At 35.3% G+C, this 18,105-nt stretch overlaps 1 protein-coding gene across 2 annotated transcripts in view; it reads right to left on the bottom strand.

Moving 5' to 3' along the window:
• Nucleotides 1-17,308, bottom strand: part of MYEF2 (myelin expression factor 2) — a 39,993-nt gene extending 22,685 nt beyond the window's left edge. Inside the window, exons 1-9 of one of the 2 annotated variants that reach the window (XM_019968882.2) lie at nucleotides 17,008-17,308; nucleotides 11,246-11,454; nucleotides 9,960-10,012; nucleotides 8,778-8,785; nucleotides 8,582-8,675; nucleotides 5,095-5,286; nucleotides 4,269-4,422; nucleotides 3,674-3,723; nucleotides 3,496-3,559 (exon numbers count right to left, since the gene is read on the bottom strand). In XM_019968882.2, coding sequence (XP_019824441.2) covers nucleotides 3,496-3,559; nucleotides 3,674-3,723; nucleotides 4,269-4,422; nucleotides 5,095-5,286; nucleotides 8,582-8,675; nucleotides 8,778-8,785; nucleotides 9,960-10,012; nucleotides 11,246-11,454; nucleotides 17,008-17,168 — 985 coding nt within the window. In that variant the 5' untranslated portion in view covers nucleotides 17,169-17,308. The remainder of the gene's footprint in view (nucleotides 1-3,495; nucleotides 3,560-3,673; nucleotides 3,724-4,268; nucleotides 4,423-5,094; nucleotides 5,287-8,581; nucleotides 8,676-8,777; nucleotides 8,786-9,959; nucleotides 10,013-11,245; nucleotides 11,455-17,007) is intronic. The other variant, XM_070797601.1, reaches the window with a different exon arrangement.
• Between the last annotated feature and the right edge of the window lie 797 nt (nucleotides 17,309-18,105).

The raw sequence follows: 18,105 nt of genomic DNA, 5'->3' as shown, positions 1-18,105 counted from the left end.
AATGGTGGAAAAGAAAATTGAAAGCCCTTACTTCACAGCCAGGATCTTAAAAGATGACACCCTGAGCGATAAGGAAGGGCAGAAAAGGACTGCCCTACAAAGGGAGAACAGGCAATATTCAAAGACATGTTAAGCTGAGAATTTTCCAGAATTTATTTTAAAAAACTGAATTCTCAATTGTGAAAGCCCAATGAAGGATAATCCACACCCACAATGTAGTAAAACTATATGTCAAAGACAAAGATCTTAAAATCGGCTACATGAAGAACACAGCTTACCTACAAAGAAAGGACAATTCAGCTGATAGCTGACTCAATAGCAATAATGGAAGTCAGAAGACTGGAATATTTTTAAAGTGCTGAGAGAAAATAACTACCTTAAACTATATAACTTCACCTTCTAAGACATTTATAGATGAATCAAAATTGAGAGAATTTACTAACAACAGATACTCATTGAAAGAGCTTTTAAAATATATGTTTCAGGGGGCAAAATAATAGTGCCATGATCTGTGAAAGCAAATAATAAGTAAGTACAAATAATGCCTATTTTGTGGGACTGGATAAAAAGTAAATATATAACTAAAACATTAAGCAATAATAGCATGTAATTCAGTAGGAAAATGATTAAAATTAGAGCACTCAAAGGTCATTTGGCTTTTGAGAATAATCCTATTAACTTCAGACTTTATATCAGCATATTAAAATATTCAGGATAACCACTGAAAGGGAAAGATAGGAGAAAAAGAAATATAAAGTAAATATTTGTACAAAGCAGAAAAAATACTAATAAAACACAAACTAAGATAATGGGAATTAAACCAAATAAATCTATAAAGTGAATAAACAAAACAAAGCTGTTGTATCTACATTACTATTAGACAAAAGATGTAGAGGCAGTTACTAAATATGAAATCACTCTACAATGATAAAATCTTGACTCACTAGGAAAATGTATCAGTTCTATACTTGTATGTATCTACTAAATTAGTTTTGACATTAAGTAAAAATAAGAAAAAGCAGATAAATTCATCTTAATAGCATAGGATTTTACCATAAATATATCTCAGTAATTGATAGCACAAGCAGACAAAATTACCAGCAAAGGTGTAATTTAAATGATTAACAAACTTGACTTAATGGACACAGGGCTTTCCAGGTGGCACTAGTGGTAAAGAATTCGCTTGCCAATGCAGGAGACCCAAGAGATGCAGTTTCCATCCCTGGGTCGGGAAGATCCTCTGGAATAGGAAATGGCAAACACAGCAGTATTCTTGACTGGAAAGTTCCATGGATAGAGGAGCCTGGAGGGCTACAGTTCATGGGGGTCACAAAGAGTCAGACACAACAGAGCGACTGCACATGCACATACACACAACACACGCAGAACAGTATACTGAACACCTGAAATATTTACTAAAATGTATTAGGCCACAATAAAAAGCCCAAATTAGTTAATTCCAAAGAATCACAATCATACAGACATCTACAGCCACACTAAGTTAGAAATTAATAAGAAAAAACCTATACATTTGGAAATTCAAAAATACATGACTTAGGAAGAAATCATAATGGTAATTTAATAAAAATTAAATCACAATAAAGACACTCTAGCACAACTTGTATATAGTGGCCAAATTGATAGTCATAACTACTTGTATTACAAAAGAGGCTACAAATTAGTGAAGTATACGTTCAACTTAAGGAGTTAGGACAAAAGTAAGAGACTAAATCCAAAGAAATAGAAAAGGAAATAAAACTAAGAGCATAAACTAAGATATAAAAAATGGAATTTACTTCTTCAAAAGCACTAATAAAATCGACAAATCTCCAAGCAAAACTGACTAAGAAAAACAGAGGAATTGCAAACCTTTGGAATTTAAAAATGACAGAACTATAGCTGCGGCACAAATTAAAAGAGACTATTTTATGCCAACAAATCTGAAAATGAAAAAAAATGGTAAAATTCTCAGAAAAATAGAAATTACCACAATGGACTCAAGAAGCAACAGTAAATATAGTAAATAATAGTATATAAATAGTAGTAAATAAAGTTAATAGGTAAAAATCTTCCCCTAAGCACTACACACCACGGACACTTTTACCAATGTTGAGAGAACAGAGCATTTTCAGGGAAAGAGAACAAATTCTCCTGAAAGTAGTATTGTTTCTTATAACAGAAAAATTAGAATAACCTAAAATACACACACACATATATTTACAAAATGTGGCATTAGCCACTAAAGTGAAAGGATTAGAGCTACAATTTTTCAATATACATGAAATCTCAAAAACAATGTTAAACCAAAAACAGCAAGTTGCAGAATATGAACAATATAATTTCACTCACACCCAATTTTGAATCCAGCAAAACAATTTCATATAACATTTATGGATATATAAATGTGTAATCAAATTATTAAAATGTAGATAAAATGATAAACACTGTATCCATAAGTTGCTTCCTCTAGGTAAAGTTATCTAGTGGGAGGTGGTAAGAGGAGAATCTTTATCTATAAAATGTTATTTTAAAGAAAAATCACCTAAAACAAATATGGTCTGTGATAGCTACATGAGTGATTTTATATTTGTCCAAATTAACAGTTTATGATAAAAAAACTTTAATAATAACCAGAAAAATGTAACAAAAAGAATAAGAGTATTTACTGAGTGCTTACATTATACCAGAGCTGTTCTACGCACTTGACATGTATTATATAGTAACTCACGTAATACTCATGCCAATCCACAAAGTAGGTACCATAAGCATCCTCACTTTGAAGATGGAGCATTGAGACACAGATGTTAAGTATATTGCTGTTTTATAATCCTTTGGAAAATAATTTAATAACACTGATCACCTGAAAACCTATAAATCTACTTCAAGGTATCTATCCTGAGGAAATAACCAAAAACATACCAAAAACTTGTATACAAAAAGAAAAGAAAAAGGGAAAACTCTGTTGGTGATTAAAGGAAAAAAAGTTAACATACCTAAAATATAGGTAACACTGAAATAGTTATGGAGCATCCATATGATACGTTAATAGCCAATAAAAAAATTTTAGAAAGAATTTATAACAAGGAATAGTGCTTACATTCTAATGCTAAACAAAAAAAAATAGAAAATTATTTATGTGGTAGTTCTCAAATATGTAAAAAAAAAAATACACATATAAGGAAACACTGGAAGGAAATTCACAAAAATGTTATAATGGAGGTTATTTATGGATAATAAAATTACAAAGACTTTCTCCCCACCCACATAAGACCTTAACAAACTTTTTAGTATATACTGCTTTTATAATCAGGAAAAACTACAAAAAGGAAAAGAAAAGTGGCAAATATTTATGTCCTCAGTCTTCCTAATCAATCAGGACAAACTAGTTCCATAACTCAAAACATCAAACGGAGGAGGGCCAGCAGGGATGCGAGCGCAGAAACAGGCCTGTTCGCACAGGACAGCCTGCACTGCTCTAGGAGCAGCGTCACTTACGCGGCAACTGTGGCGCTTTACTGTCGTGTGAACGGTAGTCTTCATGAGGGACAGACTTGTCATCCTAGTTGCAAAAAAGTTTATTATATGGTTAATATACAATTTAAAAGATCTGTAACACAGAAGAAAGCAGGTAAAATTTGAGGTTGGAAAGTTGAAGTGATACACAGGAACTCACCATTTTCACATGCATAGGTCTATCAAACAAAAACTGCCCATTGAACATAGCTGTTGGTTCAGTCAAGGAAAGCCAGTCAGGACAACTATTAAATTATAGTTGAACACAAACACATCTTTAATAATCACATTTAGCATCAAACTACCCCTAATATTTTAATCAACATCTTTTAATATTTTACTTATTTGTATTAGTCTCTTCCACATACTCAAAAAAAGCTTCAATTCTTTGCTTTATAGTTTTATTTTATAAATAAAATATATTTTAATCCAACCACTGAGAAAAGAAAACTAACTAGGCATCATTTAAAGTGACTATGTTAATGTTCAATGAGATACATTACTGTCGACAACATGTATACAATTAGTTGTAGTAGGAAGAGAAAGTAGGAAAAAGTTAATACTAGGGCTGTATAATATGGCTAATTCAAGTTTTAAGAGTGACTTTAGTACTTGGACATAATAAAGGTTTTATGCACTGGAGACAAAATTCTAATACACATTTCTAAGTAAGGCAACCTTAAATTCCATGATCCCCACAAAATGGTATCAAACTTCAACCTTATTAAACAATGCTCAAGTATAAATCAGGATACAAATTGCTTGAACTGCTTCAATTGCTTGTTCAAAAGTGACTGTGCCCATTCCTCTGCTCTTGCCATCTTTGTCTTCTTTAATATCTGCCCGCTTTACAGTTCCAGCTATGCTGAACACTTCCTTTAGCTTCTTCCAACCAACTTTGAAGTCAAGCTTAATATAAAATCATATAAAGTTACATACCTATTAACCCCTCTCCCCACTTAATACAAATCATTTCCAAATTCTCAAAAATATAAAGAATTCTAATTCTTGTAAAACAGTGTATCAACAGTATCAAATAGAAACATCTTAAGTTGTTAAAGATCAGTAAGCTACATCTATGTTGTTCCTTACCCTTATTTTTTTCAATTCTCAAAAACAGCCTCTCAGTGCTGCTCAGTCCTGTTTTGTACATTTGAAACTTTCACATCTATTTTTACTGACAGAAATTCAGATTTTAGAAAGTATGATTGATATCACTGACTTTCAAAAGCTTAAGACAAACCAACGACAACATGCACATTCACAAATATCAAATCTAAAGAAAGAAATCCACTTACCAATATGACTAAAATTACATTCAATAATAGTACATAATATCAAGAACTGTTTGTTTATAAATTCCACAGTTCTATTTTTAAAAATCCTAAATACTTGTGTTTATACTCTAACCTTGTATTTATGGACTCAAATTGGGTTTGAGTTTATGATAATTACTGTTTGGCTTACTTTAGTTAAAAACAAGCAAAATGTTTTATAAACCTGTAACCCATTCATCTAACAATCTCATGATTAAAACTAAATATCTGAATGGCAAAATTTTAGAATAAAGCTTAAACTTACATTAGCAACAAAAATTGTGGAACCAAGTCTACCAGCCTGCAAATTACTGATAACCTCAGGAGGAATGTTTGGATTATTGAGAATGGAAGGTGGTAAATTCATCAATCCCGATCCCATATCGGGTACATGTCCTCCTGGAAATGATCCTCCCGTTCGTTGCAATGCCCTACGAGCATTTTCTCCATCAGGATCCTATAACACACAGTGAATGTTAAATGCCACTATATACATCAGTAAATCTGTATCACTAAAATAACAACTTCAAATTCTACAGCAGCTATCCAAACTGCTCAAATTACTGGCCCTCTTGAAGAGTGAGCTTTTTCTCATCCAGAGAATCCAGTCTCATAAAAACCTGTGGACAGACAAAAGATTTCAGTCTCCAGGGATGTCAATTAAATACCTCTTTCCAATCACTAAAGTCACTTAAGAACTTGAAATTAGTTTAATTTTGTCCTCACACAGGTATACAAATATATGGCACATACACATACAAATAACTCAAAGAGGCAAATACTTACTGTGACTCTTTCCTTTTCAAAATGCAGGGATGAATTCTCACCACTATACACCCAAAGCAATGTCAAATTCATATTACCTCAAAGCTTTCAATAGCAGAACAAATTATTGCAAAACCCAGAAATACTTGGGTAGAGGGGAACTGTTACAATCTGCAAATTTTATTCCTGAACAAAAGAGAATTATATACACGTTCCAACCTCAAAAATGATTATAATTTGAGATGGAGAGAAGAAGATAAAGAAAGGCTAAGTACCAAGTAAAGAATGGTACTAAACATTGTTTGGTTTTGTTTTCTTTAGTTCATTAACTTTTAAGAGAAACATTCTGCCTTTAAACAAAACTAAAAAAAGGCAAGCTTAAACATACTCCTCACTTATCTCAGTAGAGTACAAAATACAAAAACCACATAAACACCCAGACTACTACTATCTGCAATACCAAATGATTACGATACATGTAACCATCTACATTCTACTCTGCTGGTCCTGGTCAGGGAATTCTAATGAAAAGAAAGCTGGGTGACTTTAATAAGGAAGCCTAGAAAGCCTTCCTAGCCTTTCTAGGAAGGCTAAGAGAAGAGAAGGTGAAGTGAATGTAAGAATAAAGGTATTCTGGCATTCAATGTATTCCATCATGATGAAGAAATAAAAAAGCAAAGAAATGTTCTGAAGAATGCTACATAACTTTTTAAGTTAATAAATAAATGTTTCAGGCCTAAGGTTTCAAAAACTTGCACAAATACAAAACTGAGAATAGTGGTTACCCATGGTGGAAGGAGGAGGACATAGCAGGGGAGATGCTTCATGAGCCATTAAGATAGTCGGTTTCTCCTTAACATCTTAATATTAATAAAGCATATTGCTATATTTTTATGTATGATATACATATAAACCCATATACACACAAAATCACACACATATATACCATAAAACATATATAAAACACAACTTATGTAAAACCACCTACTACAGCATGGTTTTTAGTCCTCCGTTCCCATTAGGTGTCAGTCTGTCTGTCACTGTCTACTATTGCTATGAGAGAGCCTATAATTTTATAACTGCTACTAAGCATATTTAAGTAAATTTAAAAATGTAATTCTAATATCTGTTAATGAACATTGGAAATATACTTTTCCCTAGACTCAAACTAGTATTTCTCAGCAATGATCCTAGCCACCCATGTGAAAATCAGATAATTTCAAGAAAGGAACCTTTAGAGATAATAATCCAGAAAAGTTAATTGAATAAAGAACACCTTATCATTTAGCTCGGCCAACTCAATCATTCTTCTCTTTAGGAAGTTAAAAATAAGAAGTATTCTATATCACCTTGGATCACATAAATCTGTTATAGGGTCTCTGAAATATTACCAAGATCTACAATGTGCTAAAACTTAAAAGAACACAAACAGAATGGGCTTTGTTCCCAGTTAAAAAAATAACAAAACAAACACAGAACCTATAATACTTGTGTGTTTTTTTGGCCCCACTGTGAGGTTTGTGAGATCTTAGTTCCTGGACCAGGCACTGAACCCCAGCCCTTGGCAGTGAGAACACAGAGTCCTAACCACTGGACCACCTGAGAATTCCCTGTAATACTTGTCTTTTGAAGAGGAATAGGAAACATCATAAAAAAAGCAAGTCATAATTCTCAAAATTATAATTTCCTACATGGTGGTTGTTCTACAAATGTTACTTCCTTATGGGAAATTATTAGGGTATCAACACATTTCTGACAAATTGGTCCTGGCTTATGCATGAAAATTATTTAATACCAAATAAATGGCACAGCTTACTAGAGTCTAAACTTCCTCTACCAATTTTCTACTTCTCAGTCAAAATACTAACAACAACAAAAACGAAAAACCCCTATGCTCAAACAGAATTAAAGAAACTCAGAAGGTGACTCCAATAAAGAGATAGGGGATACTTTTATTTGCTGGCAGCATGGCCTTTAATTTTAAACTATTATTCATCTCATTTCCAGGAACACAAGACCAAGGACCAAGTTACACTCCCACCTTGTGCAGCAATAACAACAGTCAAAATTATTATTACAGTTAACTCGTCACACAGCTAGAAAATGATAGAGCTGGGACTCAAACCAATACCATAATACATTAAATTGTGACTGACAGTACTGTTCCACAATGATTTGTATCCATGTTGGTGGAAACTCTTCAGCATCCTAAAGTCATATCTTCTGTTGTTTCTTATTACAGACTTTAAAAAGGATATACGCCTAAGTGGTGTGTGATCAAACTATCCAGGTAAGATTAACAATATGAACTAAAGAGAGATATGAAAATGACTTCTCTTCAAGCTAGCCATTTCCAAGGTGAATTTAACAGCTAACTGTAAACAGTTTTTCATTTTATCTTCTGATCATTCTTCTGTCAACAGATTTACACTGCTTCACACAAAGTGAATATCTTCATTTTAGGGGAGGCATCTAAACATGCATTTATATAAGTTCTGGTTATATAGTTCACTAATAGATTTATAACTTTTCTTAAATTTTAATCAGAGATAGTTTCAGGTTAAACTTATTAAAAGTGAGTATCAATTTTATTTAAATCTATAAGGTATTTGAATCACTAAGTAAACTTTATCAACTACAAGAATATCTACAATATTTTTCAAATCTGACAACACAATCTGAAAACTGAAAGCGTTTATACCAAAGTCAGCATTGTCCTCTTTAAATTTCTGAACCCTGTAATTTTTACGAATCATACACCTCTGCTTATAATAATTTGTGACAAATCAAATACATAGGATATTGCTTAAAAGCAAATATGAAACCACATACAAGCAAAACTGTTATCAATTATATAACACTTTAATAAAGCATCTATGCTTTAAAAAAAGTTGTAATCAGATAAATAACATTACCAGATGAAAATCCAAAGAAGCCATGTCCTTTTATTCAAGTGTTTAAATTATTTTAAATACAATAAATCTTACCTCCTTAATATTCAACGGTCTTCCACTAAGATCATATTTGTTCATTGTCTCTAGTGCTTTCTTGACAAATTCTTCATCTTTGAATTCAACCACACTTAATGGGAAAAAAATTTATAGGAAATGTTTATGTACTAAGATTTTTTTCCAATCATAAATTTAAATTTCACTTAAGATACTAAAAAAAAAAAATTCTTACCCACAACCCTACATCCAGGTAGATTTGTCAATATATGCAAAAGAAAAAAAAGTTTTGGATCAGTAGATGAAGTTAATGATAGATTCTAACATTTAAATCATTAAAGCAATTGATAATACAATCACTCTGTTTTTTACACCTCCAGAATATAACAGGCAAATGACCGCAGATTTCCTATAAATTTTTAGATCTATCCATTTAGGATTGTAGAATCTAGCATCTAAGAAGCACATTTTTACTTTTAGATGTCTGTTCTTTAAAACTAAAGCAATGTCATTGCACAAATTCAATCAAGGAAATAACTGAAGGCTCTCAAATACCTATCCTTACATTGTTATGTGTGTTTTTCAAAGATGTATGGTATACAAATAATTTTAATGTAAATTTTCCAATTTTACTTTTACAAAGTTCTCAAAGAAAACTGGCTACACACAATTTAATAACATCCAGTTGTAACTATGTTTTAAAAAATTTATCTAAAGAAACAAAGTAGTAGAATCATTTTTTTAAATAGTTCCTTGTCATTATTATTATTCAAAGTGCCCTTTGAATCTGATTACAGAAGTTTTATTTCTCATGCACCCAACTGGTTTTTGCTAATATAATTAAACATTGTTAAAAAGCTTTCCATTATATTCAATACGTTGCTTTTGTTGCTAAAAATAAAAATCTATCAACCAATTCCTTCTCTGTCAATTTAATCATCAATGTTTTTATATTCATCCAATTGGTCAGAGCACTGCCTTTTCTGTAGTCCTATAAGCTACCAAAGTAAGCTCTTTAGTGCAAGTTTCAAACATACATTCTGAAATAACACCTTTAAGCTATAGGCCTCTCATGGAACTCTGAGGAAATATTATCAATTCAGTGACTTTTAAAATATCCTTGAAGACATCAGAACACAACAAAAAAAAATCCTATATTAAAATCTATTGGCTAAGAAGCATTACCTTAGAGCATTAGAAAAGTGAATGCCCTTTATGAGCATTTTCAAAACCCACCTCTTCAAGGCAGCTAGTTTGGTTTGTGTGTCAGACTTGCTAGTATAAAGCCTCAAATCTTTCATAATAGAGTAAAACAAAATGAAACTTAAGTTTCCAAAAACTGGTACAAGTATTATACAAAAATTAAACTGCTGAGGAACTTTTAAACCTCAAGCAGATTATTGCCCACAGCACTTACCCTTGATTTTCCTTCCGCATCCTTAAAGAGCTCCACGTATGTAACCTCACCAACTACATAAGACATACAAAAGGAAGATACCAAGAAACAATACATTTAAACACCAGTATCTTGCTTTACTGCACACCTGTGCACAACTCTACAGAAAAGCACCTATTATTCACCAACAATCAAAACCAGACCAACATACCTCCTGTCAATGGCTATGTAAATTTAACTAATTTTCAGAAATGTACATCATCCACATTCTCTAAAAAAGCTAACAACCATATTAACCTAATTCATGCTACAGATCATATTTTGGCCAGCATGATATAGTTGGTGAACAAATGCACATATACATACAAAAGGTCCCTTAGCCTATCATATTAAAAACATCAACATTAGCACTTTTCAAATAACTTTGGTCGCCTACACACAACAGCTGTTTTAAGGTGACTTTCTACCTGAATGTCTTCAAATCATGTTTGCCGTCAGTAAACTAAATTTACAAGTCATGCTTCACAGCAAGCCACACACTTTCTAAATAAAGTCAGTGAATAAAACCAATCAAATAGTTGTCACCTTACAACAGATACACCAATGCAAAAAAAATTTTTTTATTTATTAGATCAGCCTCAAAACCAAGTACATAGTTTGCATGACTATTGAAACTCAATTTTTCAAGAGATAACAAAACTAACTTTTACAAGATCAAGTATTAAAATGATTTTTCCCCAAAACAAACCATATATATAAAATGAAGGTTTTCAGGTTATTCTGAAAACAAAACTGCAACAGCAGTAACGCAATTTTAATATAGAACTGCAGAGACAGCATCATGGCATTCATGACAATGCAAACAAAATGAATTCCACAGCCAGATTCCAGACTCCACCAAGTAATAACAAAACAGCTTTTGGAAAAAGAAATAATCAGACCTTATTATTCATACTTTAACACACTAAATGTATTGCTTACCTAATGCAATAGTCCTTTAAAAAATCTATAAAAACTTCAACTAGACAAAGCAATCACTTTAACAAAATTCTTGGTGGCATGCATATGTTGGCTCGCTCCTTCCCCACTAACATGGCAAAAAAAAAAAAAACTTCATTTATCCATACTACCTTGTAATGAAATTGTACCAAGTGAAAGAAGAGGAAAAGATTAATTTATGTGTCAAGAAACAAACAAAAATCAATTTTTTGAGTCTGTGTGGCTAAGAGGAATGAAAAACGTTTCCTTATCTCCCTCCCCATTCTAAATGAAGATCATCCAACAATGAGTTTATCAAAAATACTTACCTTTTTCTCTCATTAGATCTTTAATAGCTTGCCATTTCATGTCATATGGAATGTTGCTAATAAAAACTCTGTTACGATTTGGACCCTTCTTTTCTCCAGTGCCTGAATTCTTATCTTTTGAATAAGGATGGAATCTATTGGCCTTCTTATTCCCTGTAGATTTTTCTTTTAATTCAGATTTCTCTTCTTTGACTGATTCATCATTCTCCCTGTGAATTAAAAACAAAACAGAACAACAAAAAGAAAACCTCAGTGGTGCTTCCAATAGTGGAAGTCTATGTTAAAATAAGTATTTCACATTTATCACTTCACAAAATTCTCCCCTAAGTTAGACCTAAGGAAAGCAGCTGGAGACTCAACTACTGCCTTTGAAATTATCCAATCAATGTCTTTTCAAAGCAATGATTTTAGCATATTACCAGAGTTCTCATTTAACAACCCTTCTTGTTTCCATATTAAATAGCTGTAGCATTCAAACAAACCCAGTTTTTCCCATGATACTACTTAATAAATGTTGTTAGAACCTAACAAGAGAGGGAAATGGGTGATTTTATTCTTAGATTATTTATTCTTAGATTAAAACTGCCACCGTTAATGGAGAATTAACTGTCTGGGCCTCATTCAGAACTCTAAAAACTTAATTTACAAAATGACACACTGAAAAAGTTCGTATCTTAAAGGTTAACAGTTTCCTCCCAGAATTTTTCTCCTCCATTGCTTAAAAACATAATCAAAACACAGTTATATCTATACACTCCCCATATGACTCTCATAATTTTTGTCTCTTGCCAGTTTTGACCAACTTGATAAGGTATCCTATTATTTTCGTGTTCAGTATTCCTGTTTTAACCTACAAATTAGGATAGGGTATTTCACAGAAGCGAGCCATTTTTATTAAGAGTAATATCTATAATAGGTGGGATGGGATGGAGGAGAGAAGCAGTACTTAAATGCAACATGAACCAGAAATATATAAATCTACTTTTTAATGAGGCCCTAACTGGAAAAACACTTAAAAGACTGTAATCACATTTCAATTACATGATGCTATTCACCAAACATCTGTAACATATAAGTAAACAAAGTAAATCCTAAAGATAAAAATTTGGATATACATTTTTAAAATGTAATTTACTTTTCAAAAGCAATCTTTAACAGAAGTAACAATAGATTTCTTTTAAGCCACCAATTACCCTACTGAATTTAAATTTAATTAAAACTTCAATTTGAAAGCAATTTTTCACAAACACATACTAAGAAAAATCTCTGAGAATGATGCCCTAGGTTTCCTGGATTATTCTGACAACCAATCAGGTTTCATAATCCAGGCTCCATATTATCTCGTAAGCCAAGCAACTGTGTGATTTATACACTGCAGTACTTCACACAGCTCTAATTGTAGTCACTTGTTCTACAATACATCGAACTTTTCGGGTAGCTGTTTTTCTGGGCAGGAAACAACCTAGCCATGAGTACAGTATGTAAAATGCTAGAGAACAAAAACCATCTGCAATGATATCAGCAGTATCTAGCATGGTAACACGTGCTTGACAAATGTTCATTTTTGAACGAATAGTTCAAAATAGAAACCATACTCATCTGAGCACAGATGATGCCACTGTCTGCCAGAAAAACTGCTAAAATCAAGGAAGACACATGAGGGCCAAATATGCTTTGCCACCTCTTCAGACCTCTTTCCCTCATTAGAAATAGCATGCCTGGAAGTAATCTCCTCAACTGTACTCTACCAAGTACCCACCTGTCTAAACAGAGTGGCACTCCTATAAATGGCAGCAAGCAGTCAAAAGCCACAGAGGACTTTTCTGTTTCCTGGGTACATCAGATACAAGAACAAATCCTTCTTTCCATCCCCCAAAGAACCTATTGACATAGTCTGAATTCAATATTTTTAAAGTAAGTCTCTGTTCAGGTGAGCAGACAGCTATACAGTCCCTATCCAAATACCCCTTCCCCTGCCATTTTCTTCTTAGGTGAAACCAACTATGAAAATTGCACAAAGTTCTGAAGTATGTTCTTTTATTCTTACATGGATGTTGTAAAGTTACAACAGTCTGACAACTCCACTAAAAAGCAACAATGTAGGATCATTATCATTAATTCCTTCAGTAGTAATAATAATATAATCCCTTGAGTAGTAAAGCCTTCCCTGACATTTGGTAAAGAATTTGCCTGCAATGCAGGAGACTCGGGTTTGATTCCTGGATCGGGAGGATCCCCTGGAGAAGGGATAGGCAACCCACTTCAGTATTCTTGGGTTTCCCTGGTGGCTCAGATGGTAAAGAATCTGCCTGCAATGCGAGAGACCTGGGTTCAATCCCTGGGTTGGGAAGATCCCCTAGAGAAGGGAAAGGCTACCCACTTCAGTAGAGTCAGACTCTAGTGACTTTCACTTTTGAGTAGTAAAGGATATGCTCTTTACTGCTCAAGGGATTACCAGGATCTTCTAAGTTTTTCCCAATTAGTGGCATCTTAAAGATACTGCTAAACTGCTCATCTACAATGCACAAATAAAGATTACTATGGAAGGTAAGATCAGTGTAGTTGCTAAAGGTATGGTCTGATTGTTAAGAAAGTGAACTATAATAATAGGGGAAGGGTGAGAGGAACATTCAAGAGGGAGAGGATATGCGTATACTTTTGGTGGATTCATGCTGTTGCATCACAGAAACCAATGAAACACTCTAAAATAAAAATAAATTTTAAAAAAGAAACTGAACTATAATTACTCAATTTCTGAACTCATTTCTATGTCATAAATACACTATGGGAAAGTCAGTAAAGATACATGTGAAAACTCTTGAGGGAATCAAAATATTGGCACTATATTCAGAATTCCATGTAATAATCCCCAAACTATTCATCTAAGCAATCTCCCTTCTAATGTATTTGAAATGCTGTGATGATTCTATGTTACAAAAACATTATCTATTCTTGACTGAATTATGTCTACCCAAATAACTTAACTTTCTGAAAAATCAGTATCCAACATCAAATGAGGACCTAGTTTTAATATATGATTTTGAAAGCATAACACTATGAGATCCAAAATTAAGCCCAGTTCCATTCTTTACTCCTAATATGATAAAAACACTATTCTACTTCAAACACTACACCTTGCACCAATGCTTAGTATTTTATACAAGCATCATAATGTAACTCTCAATCTCCATATGCTCCAAGTTGTTAGTCACACATGAATAATGAAGCATTATAACAACACTGCTATTTTTCCTCGCATTCACTTAAGAAAAGGAGAGCTAGTATACCATTTTGGCATAAAGAAAAAGACTAGACAGAGGGAAACATCTTTAATTTCTTGTCAAAAGATATGAACATGCCAAATAAATCCTCTGTATATGAGTTTCATGATCATATGAAAGCTCACTTTGGCATTTCTTAAATGTTTACCGGGCATTTTTAAGTACAAAGAGGAGTAAGACATAGCTGATGCCGACATAGCTGCCTCCGTGCTCAATCACTATGGACTAGCCTCAGTAAAAATCATTTCAGTCTTGATGACAAAGAGCACTCTGTTCACCTCTAAGCAACATACATTTTAAGGCAATATGTGGCCATTTTTATCAGTGCTACAAGTTCTTATCATTAAGAATATATGGTGAATCAACTCAAGGTTTATGTGTTGGGTTGTTGACTACTTCAGTTGGTGCCCAGAGTCAAAAAAAAGGTTGTGAGGCTGATGTAGGTAAATGTCTCCAGTTATTTAGTATGAGTGACCCATGCCTGTGTGCTCAGTCACTCAGTGTCTGATTCTTTTTGATCCTATGGACTGTATGTAGCCCATTAGGCTCCTCTGTCCATGTGGTTTTCCAGAAAAGAATACTGGAGTGAGTTGCCATTTCCTCCTCCAGGAGATCTTCCCAACCCAAGGATTAAACACCCAGGTCTCCTGCATTGGTAAGCAGATTCTTTGCCACCGAGCCACCTAGGAAGTCCAAGTGATCCATGATGGTCTGTTGTATGTTCTTAAGGAACAGACAGTACAAGAAACCCCTGACAGTAAACTGGTTTCTTACACAACTGGGAAAAGAGGCAGGGAGAAAGATGAATTATAAGCAATATGAAAAGAATCTGCATCTGTATTTACTGGTAACATTTCTTCACCTTGTATTTACCTCTGCTTCAGTAAGAAGTGAAAGTGATTCTTTTCCCACTTCTCACTTCTGTCTATCTACACCCCCATAGGACTTTAAAAGGGATTAGAGACTTTTAGATCTCATGGAAGTTCAGATACCAGCTTTATCTGTACCAAGACTATTATACTAATCATACCCAAGTGCAGTAGGGCTTCTCTCCATATTTCAAGGTTGTACTTTTTGATAAGGAGGTGGCAGGCCCATATTTACATAAAACAAAGTACTTCTTATTTCTCATTCCACAGTTTTTCACTTATATTTATGATGCCAAATCCCTGAAAGCCCACAGTTTGGTACGAAGGGTAGAAAATGCTTCATTCACTCTTTTGGTCTTCAGTTACTAAGTGCACCAGGTTCCACCTAGGAATAAACTCCACTAGGAGATAGGTCAAATCTCCTATACCCAGATCTCTGTTTTTTCTAGAAGATACTGCCCATCCTATTCAAATCCAATTGAGAGCAAGAGTACATAACAGAGCTGGGAGACCTACTTTATTTCATCTGCAATCAACCCTTAGACTGGTCCAGGTCTTACATAGTGTTCCAAACATTCTTATACAAAAGAAAAGTAAGAACCTTTATCTTCCCTACTTTCGTGTGAACATTATCTTCACTACTTTCTAGTAAATTTAGTGTTTTCACAAAATTATTAACATACTTTCAATTTCAGGTTTAAAGAGCTGGGCATGTGCAGATGAAATTTCTGACTTCATATTCCTTCTATATAACAAGAACAAAGGGAAGCACAGCATTTCCTTTTAACTGGAAATTATTATGACTCGAACCGACTACATTCTTCATCGGCACTGATGACAGCTGCAATGTTTTAAGTAGTGGGTTTCCTTCAACTAAAAAATGATCTTATTTTACCAAAATTAAGATCCTACCATTCCGCATTGAGTTTTTTTTAAAAAGCCTGTGTGGCTGACAAACATGGGGAAGCGGTAGGGAAAGGGGTGGAGCAAGGCACCACGCACCGTTCCCTTTTTAAAGTACCTCTCAGCAATTCAAGGATAACACAATGGATTCGGTCTCACAGCACAGTACTAAACTTCCTCTTAGTATACAGATCAGTTAAGAAATGAATACACACTTTAGAAAACAACAGTGAACTTATACAGCTCAGAATGAGGCCGGGAAGATTGTGGGGGGCGGGGTGCGGATATTCCTTTTACAAACGTTCTCGGCGGTTAAGAGGCAATGTCCGATGATGTCATCCCTAGTTACTCCCTAGTGATGAACACTAACTATTGGCCTTTAAAGGGGGGGACCATTTTCCTGCAAATCGTGGCGACCGCCGAGTTCTGCGTAAGGGTTCTCCAACCGAAGTCCGGGAAGAGGGGGTGACTCGCGGTCTTGGGTCAGTAGCAGGGGAGGGTAGCCCCCAGGCCCGCATCCGGGTTCCGCCGGTTCGGTGCGGGCGGGGAGGGCCCGGGAGAGGGCCGACTGCACCTGCACCAACCCGCCGCCCACGGCCCGGGGACGGTTATCCTCCGCCAAGGCTCAGCCCCGGCTTCGACACCCCCCGCCCCCAGGTCGATCTCCCGCCCCACACCTCATCCCGGTCCCCTGAGGAAAAGACAATACATTTTAACGCCATTGGAGCTGCTGCTGTGCTGCGGAGGCTGCTTCTCCTGCTCGGGCGGGTGAGGTTCTCGCCGGGGCTCGCCCGGCGGCTCCGAGGGCTGCCGATGCGGGCTGTCGTCGCCAGCGGCCCTAAGCACCTCGGGCTTGTCGGCGTCAGCCATCCCGCCGCCACGGCCTCCGCCTCCGCCGCCTGCGCTGAGGGGCTCCGAGCGCGACAATGGCGGCGGCCGGCAAAGCGGTAACGGATCCCGATTTGAAAAGGCCCCGAGCGCTCAGTTGCCCGGATCTCGCGAGAACCAGTCAGGGCTGGGAGACTGGGAGATGGTGTGAGCTGGTAGAGGGGAGGGAGTGGGAGTGCGCGGGGAGGGGAGTAGAAGGATGGGTTGGTGGCGTGTGTAAGCCACCATGGCCGTAGACGGTCCTGCTCCTACCCAAGGAGGGCTTGATTTGTCCTGAAGCCCGTGGTAGGGGAGTGTTCTGAGCCCCAGCCCCTTCAGTCCTGTGGCACCCAGAGGGGTTTTCACTAACAAAAGTCGGCTCTGGGTGTTAGAAATCCCTAGGGCTCTGAAACCTAGACTATTCTAGATCATTTCCTGTAGGGGCAATTTAAATTAGAGAAGCACACACCGCTTAGTATCTTTAAAAACGTCTGCTAATCTTCAGACTCCCCTTAGAAATCCTTTGAATAATGCAAATAAATCACCTGCTACTTCAGTGCCTAGGCACCCTGTGGACATTCAATAAATAGTCATTGATGACTGGTTGCAATTCACCAGAAAGAATGGCTTTGAATTCCTTTGAGTTCTGGTTGTTCTAGAGAATAAGGCAAAAAGAAGACTCAAGTTTTTAATTCTCCAGGCAGCAATCAATGAGGAGAATCTATACTTTTCATAAGAAACCTACTAGACAGCCAATAATGAACATTTGGGGTTTTGGTTGTGTTTATTATAAGCTGATGGAAATTCTATTTGAAGCAGTTACAGGCTCTCAAACAAATTTAATTACTGTATGGAGTTTTAAAATACAGTCATAGATTTTTTCCCCCCAAGTATGAAAAAGAAACTCATTAAACTTAATCAACTTCTAACTTGGGAGTAC

This window comes from Bos indicus, chromosome 10 (assembly GCF_029378745.1).
Source record: "Bos indicus isolate NIAB-ARS_2022 breed Sahiwal x Tharparkar chromosome 10, NIAB-ARS_B.indTharparkar_mat_pri_1.0, whole genome shotgun sequence".
NCBI lineage: Eukaryota > Metazoa > Chordata > Mammalia > Artiodactyla > Bovidae > Bos > Bos indicus.
This window is presented reverse-complemented; position numbering and strand designations above follow the sequence as displayed.